This window comes from Sinocyclocheilus anshuiensis, unplaced genomic scaffold (assembly GCF_001515605.1).
Source record: "Sinocyclocheilus anshuiensis isolate Anshui unplaced genomic scaffold, SAMN03320099.WGS_v1.1 scaffold3679, whole genome shotgun sequence".
NCBI classification, from domain to species: Eukaryota; Metazoa; Chordata; class Actinopteri; order Cypriniformes; family Cyprinidae; genus Sinocyclocheilus; species Sinocyclocheilus anshuiensis.
Genome location: NW_015540503.1, coordinates 119,956 through 126,188, shown reverse-complemented (window position 1 = coordinate 126,188; position 6,233 = coordinate 119,956). Strand labels below are relative to the sequence as shown.

Below are 6,233 nucleotides of genomic sequence, written 5' to 3'. Positions count from 1 at the left end.
TATACACTGTAATCATGAAACAAAGCGACATATTTGTACTAGACAAGTCTAAAATTACTGTGGATAAAAAAATTATATTCTGAACCCCATGTGGATTTACACAAACTGAGAAAGTCAAAAAGTGTTACTTTGTGCCCCGCTCTCCCCTACTCCTCCTGTTTTATCTGTTTTAATCTAGAGGAGAGGTTGCTTTCAATCTTAAGAAGATAGAGTTTATGATAGAAGATAAGTTTATGATTTTCTTTGAGTATTTTTATGAGTATTTTGTGACAAGCCACTTGAGGCCACTTGAAGTCAGTTTTCTTTGCTTTTTCTTTAGATGTTGGCTATAAATATATAACTCACTTTCCAATTTAATTGTAATTTTTGGGTAAACTATTCTATTAATATCATTTGTATTATTGCTGTTGTTATTATTATTATTATTATTATTATTATTATTATTATAGGTTGTATATTTGTTTGTTTGTTTGTTTGTTTGTGTGTATGTGTGTATATTTATATATATATATATATGTTAGGGTTCGTATTGAACCGAACGAGTCGTTGGACTAACCCTATTACATTTGGAAAATAAAAGAGCTTAAAGTGTGTGAAATATAATCTTCTCAGTGCCACTGCACTCAACAAGGCAGCCCAAACGACGTAACAGGCAAAGTGCTGTCTGCCCCGCGATAAACTCGAAAGACGATGATCTTGTATCGACGATTGCCAGAGATATTGTCAAAAACATCAATTATTAGCAATATTAAGAGGACTTGGTATTTCCAATTAATGTAGGCCTGTTACATTCTTATTTTTATTAGGCCTATTATTATTATAAAGTTACTTTTATTATTAATTTAAATTTACAATTAATTTGCTCCGCAATATTACCGCATAACTAACGCACTGTGAGGATAACAAAAGATTAAGCTATTTACTCCTCAATTACCATGTTGTAAAAAAAGGTATTTTAAAACAGGTCTATTATACAATGAATTATAGGCCTATAATTAAAATATTAACACTGCAGTCATCAATAAAAATCAATGAAATAAAAAGCTTTAGCCTATTTCAAGCACCGACTTTCAAAAACAACCTGTTTAACACGAAATACGTCTTCTCATTTTTTTTTTCACTATGTACGGGCCACAAGAGAAATATTAAGGGAATAAATTAAAACAGTTAGCTATAGCCTACTGTTATCAGCATATGTTGAAGTAGATTCGTCTCTGAGAGAATATGTGGCATATTCTGAGGTCTGTCATTCCGTTTTTACTTTCACTTTATAGTGAATTGACTGAGATTAAGACGTTCACCGGCATAACTCGAAGCAAAAACATAAATATTTCAAACATAAGCAATACTGACGCATTAACACAATTTAACAGATGTGCGGTCATCTCTAGGTGTATTGAATTTTAAAACCGCATCGAACATCCAATCAGATTGGTTTCATCTGAGCATTAAATTAGGTAGTACATTAGATCCAAAACTCCATCTATCATCCTCACGCTTTAATGACAGCAAACAGAGAACACAATGCACAGCCAATATTCAGATGCCTGAAGCACTATTAACACTTCGCCTGTGATTAGACGCTGAAGAGGTGCTTCAGAGCGCTTGTCTAAGTTGTTCCAAATGTGTACCAGATGTACAAACCTATTTATTCAGCCAGCTGTATCAAAGGCTCGTGGATTTCTCTTTTAGATGTGGTTTCATCATTAGATGGGTAGGGAGCGTGAGGGCAGATTGAACGGATGTTATACACGTCTCCTCACAAGATATGGGAACGCTTTTGCTAGTTTGTACAGGTGTCTGTGCGGGAGCCCCTGACCTGTCAGTCCAAATTCTCCACCTGGACAAAGAGTTTAGCCACGAAATTGCCTTTGAAAAGCTGTGATTCTCCTGCAGTGAGACGTGCTGCTTTGTTGCTATCACAGGCGCTTGTAATCACTTGGACCTGTTGGCAACATCTGAGACGATGTGTCTCAATCTGTTGCCCTCTCAGTTTCTCTCTGTTCATACATGTCTCTTCTTGTTCTCCTGCTTGTCTGTCAGTCTTTCTATCTGCCCGGTCAGCCATCTGTCTGTCTCTCAGGCTGCCCATGTCTCTCAGTGAAGAGACCAGCATATGTTGCACTTTGGATGCTGCTGTTCCCACTAGGATTTTTCACTAGCTTAACCAGCAAGACTTCTGTTTTCAATCAGCTCCTCCAGAACGAACGGCGTAAATATGCTGGTCTACCAGGCAGACCAGCAACAAACCAGCATAAACCAGCCTGGACCAGCATAGAAATTGGCTGGAAGTCATTTCAGCAGGGTGGCTATTCATTCTTCTATCTACCTCAAGAGATTTTTAATGTCAAGGACCTCTGAATGTGAAGACATACTGTCACAAAAAATAGTAAGTATAAAATATGAATATGTTAATTTCCTAAATTAAATAATTGGCTTTTAAATTGTCACAGTGCTAAAATCATAATTGTTCAAATGTAATTTGGACAATATTTTCTGGAGACCCCCTTTCTAAAATATAAAGGCAGCTTTTTTTCACATGAAAAAGGCTAATTTATACTTTGACAAAAAATATATATATATTAAGTATAAAATACAAAGACATTTTGTTTCCAAAATGTAATACTTGCCCTTTAATTTGTTGCAGTGCTAAAACAAAACAAATTATTAAAATATATTATCTGGTAAATATAAATACTTTTTTATATTTTTGTAGCATTTGTCTGGGGAATATTTACTTTGTATTATACTTAGATAATAATCAGTAGTAATATTTAAATGTATATATATATATATACAGTGGGTACGGAATAAAAGTATCGGTATCGGGCGAGTACTGGAAAAAGTGGTATCGGTGCATCCCTATATATATATATATATATATATATGAGCTGATTTAAAATAGAGAATTACAAAAAGAGAATTAAAGAATTTTAAACCAAAATATTTTGAATATTAATAAATAATAATATTTATTAATTATTTATTTAGTACACAGACAGACAGACAGACAGACAGACAGACATATTTATTAATTATTTATTTAGTACACAGACAGACAGACAGACAGACAGACAGACAGATAGATAGATAGATAGATAGATAGATAGATAGATTTTTACTCTTTTTGTGGGAAAAAAAATCTCTTTCCTACATTTTTCCACAGACCCCCAAGCACCGCCTTGCAGCCTCCTTGGGGTCCCCAGACACCAGTTTAAAAACCTCTGGCTTTCTCATCAAATGCTGGTTTTATCTACAAAAGTTAATGTCTTATTCTCTGAATCTCATGTCATTCATCTTTCCTACCTGGTCAGAAGAAAATATAGCTTCTCAGATGATAAAGCAGAGAGAGATAGAGAGAGGTTTCAGGGATTGTGCATGTATCCTGATGGATCTCCTCCAGCACTAAGGAAATCAGGTTAGGGAAGAGGGGCGTTTGTCTGCCGGACACTGATAAGGTGATTACACACAATGCCCTGTATTTCTGCAGCTTCTTACTTTCTGAACATTGCACAATTATGTCCTGCGAAGCAACAGAGCACCAGAGCAGATCAGACATTGCAGTAGTTTGAAGATTAACATGCATGTGCGTGTTCTGTTCCAGCGGCCTTGAGGAAGCATCTCTGTTCTGCTGATTGTTTGTGTTGCTGTTTAGAGTAGTACATCACTGTCATTCCGTGAAATCCAATGAGACAAGCTGCCAAGATATAGAGAAACCTCTAGTCCTAAAGATTGTGTGTGTGTGGGTGTATGGCATCCCTGTAGGCCGTCGCAAAGCTGGGATATAAAGTGTGTGGACCAATGCGAGCATGTGAGTGAATGTTGAGTTAGCATTTGCCTTCCTCCTGTGTCTAAGGTTCATAAACATCATCTTAACAATCTCCTTCATTCTCTCTGGAGATCCCAGCATGCACTCATGATCAAGAAGGGAAGGATTACTAGGGCTGTGTCCGTACAATCATATGTCAATATATTATGAGGCTTTTTTTATTGTCACTGTATTACAATAATACTTATATACCAATACTATATTTGTATCAAGGTTTTAAAAATTGCAAAGAAAAAAATGAATTTTAATTAATATTATATATAAATGTAGTTTAATATTAATATTAATACTATATATATATATATATATATATATATAAATGTGAAACTTATTTAATTAATACAGTACATGTAAAATGTAGTTATGTGTACATGTAAATGTAATAAAGTATATATGCGTTAAGTATATTATAAGTATACAAGTAATAAGTATCACATTTATTTAATATAAATGTTTATTCCAATTTTTAAATAATCATTAGTTATAAGTATTTTAGAATGTATTATTAAAATGTAATATAGAAAATATAAAGTATATGACTATTTTATTTGCTTCATTTAAATATTAATTTGAAATTTTAAATATTAATAATAATACTAATAATAATAATATGTGATCATTTATGTAATATGTGGTTCTTTGTGTATTATATATAAATGTAATGAAGTATTTAAATATGACATCTGTTTAATATAAATAATTATTCCTATTTTAAAATAATATTTAGTAATAATAATTATTTAATAACACTCACTTTGTACACACACACACACACACACACACATACACACATACGTGTGTGTATACAATATGCATGTTATTAAATAATATATAAAATACACATATTTTTAAAATATAACCCTGGAGTCCCTGTAGACTTCTACCAAGCCTGGATATATAAATATAGTGTGGATGACTATGGAGATATGACTTAATGCTGAGTAGCATTTGTCTTTCTCCTGTGGGTCAAAAGGTTCATAAACATCAGCTTCATACCCTCCTTGTTGTTTTCCGGAGATACACTCAAGATCAGGAAAGAAATATTGACTAATTTGCTTTCTGATGCCTTGGACATGTTGTGATTGGCAGATCTAGTGTGATAGCCAACAGTTTATGTGCATTATGGGATCAGCATAATGATGTGCTTACACTGCCGTATCATTGTTCTGATTCATAAGGGACTTGGTTTCCAAGATTTTTTCTTCCCAGTTAAAATTATCATCGCTAACAGGGAACTGTTTCTTTCGTGTCTCTTTCAGGATCTCGAGGTTCGTACAGCAGTCAACACGCTCACCTGGGCCCCGAGCTGAGGCCCCTGCAGTCCCCTGAGCACCACATCGATCCCATATATGAAGACAGAGTCTACCAGAAAGTCCCTATGAGAAGCTTGAGCCAGAGCCAGGGAGAAGCGCTCCCTCCGGGCCACACTGGAACCTACCGGAATAACACGGGTAAAGTTTAGCCACACTCTCTCTGTGTGCGTGAGCGCTGAAGTGTGTTAATCCCCAAGTTACCAACCTCCAGGATTTCTGCTAGAGAGCCAAATCCTTAGAGAGCATTTATCCAAATCGGACACGGTTCTTGCTTGCAACCGAGTGGTGACCTCATTAGAATTAATCGGAGTTTTAACTTAGAGGGTTTTACGCGTCTTAACATATCACAATAAAACACCTCAGCAGTCTTTTTCAATTAGCACATTGTTCATCTTATCTTGATTTTAGGTCAGGTATAGTATGTTAATCTCATCAGTCTCGACAGTTTTGTTGCTGCTATTTTTAGTTCCTTACGTTTCAATGAGAAAGTGTAATAGTGTGAATTCAGCTCAGGAGCGTGCGATTGATGGCTTGATTACAAAGACTGTGCCAATACAGTCATAATGATATATCATGATTTTTTTATATAGTTCATCAATAAGACGCGCTCTCTGACAGCAGGTGGCGCCTATGAACAGGGTTGCCAGGTTTTGCAATAAAACTAGCCCAATCGCGTTTCGAGGAGAGTTCCCCTGTAAAAATCGCATTCTGGGGGTAAAATACACGTTTTTCGGCGGGATCTTCCCGTAAAATTCACATTCCAGGGACTAAATATCACGTTATTGGGTCGGGATCTACTGGGACAGTGATAAAGATCTACCAGTCGATCGCGATCGACGGGTTGGCGACCACTGCTTTAGATCCTTGGATTGATATTCATTCATTCATTCATTCATTCATTCATTCATTCATATTTTTGTAAATAGTTGTGGTTTTATATTAATTTAACTTTATATTATATAAAAAGTATAATATAAATATATATACTGTAGTATACCTTTTATTTATTTAGTTTATTACCGTATTGGCCCGAATATAAGACGACCCTGATTATAAGACGACCCCCCTTTTTCCAGATGTACCTTTTGGAA

General features: G+C 35.1%; 1 protein-coding gene across 1 annotated transcript in view; it reads left to right on the top strand.

Moving 5' to 3' along the window:
- LOC107687335 (catenin delta-2-like) overlaps nt 1-6,233 on the top strand; it is a 175,535-nt gene that overhangs the window by 60,006 nt on the left and 109,296 nt on the right. Inside the window, exon 7 of the mRNA XM_016484616.1 lies at nt 5,089-5,280. Coding sequence (XP_016340102.1) covers nt 5,089-5,280 — 192 coding nt within the window. The remainder of the gene's footprint in view (nt 1-5,088; nt 5,281-6,233) is intronic.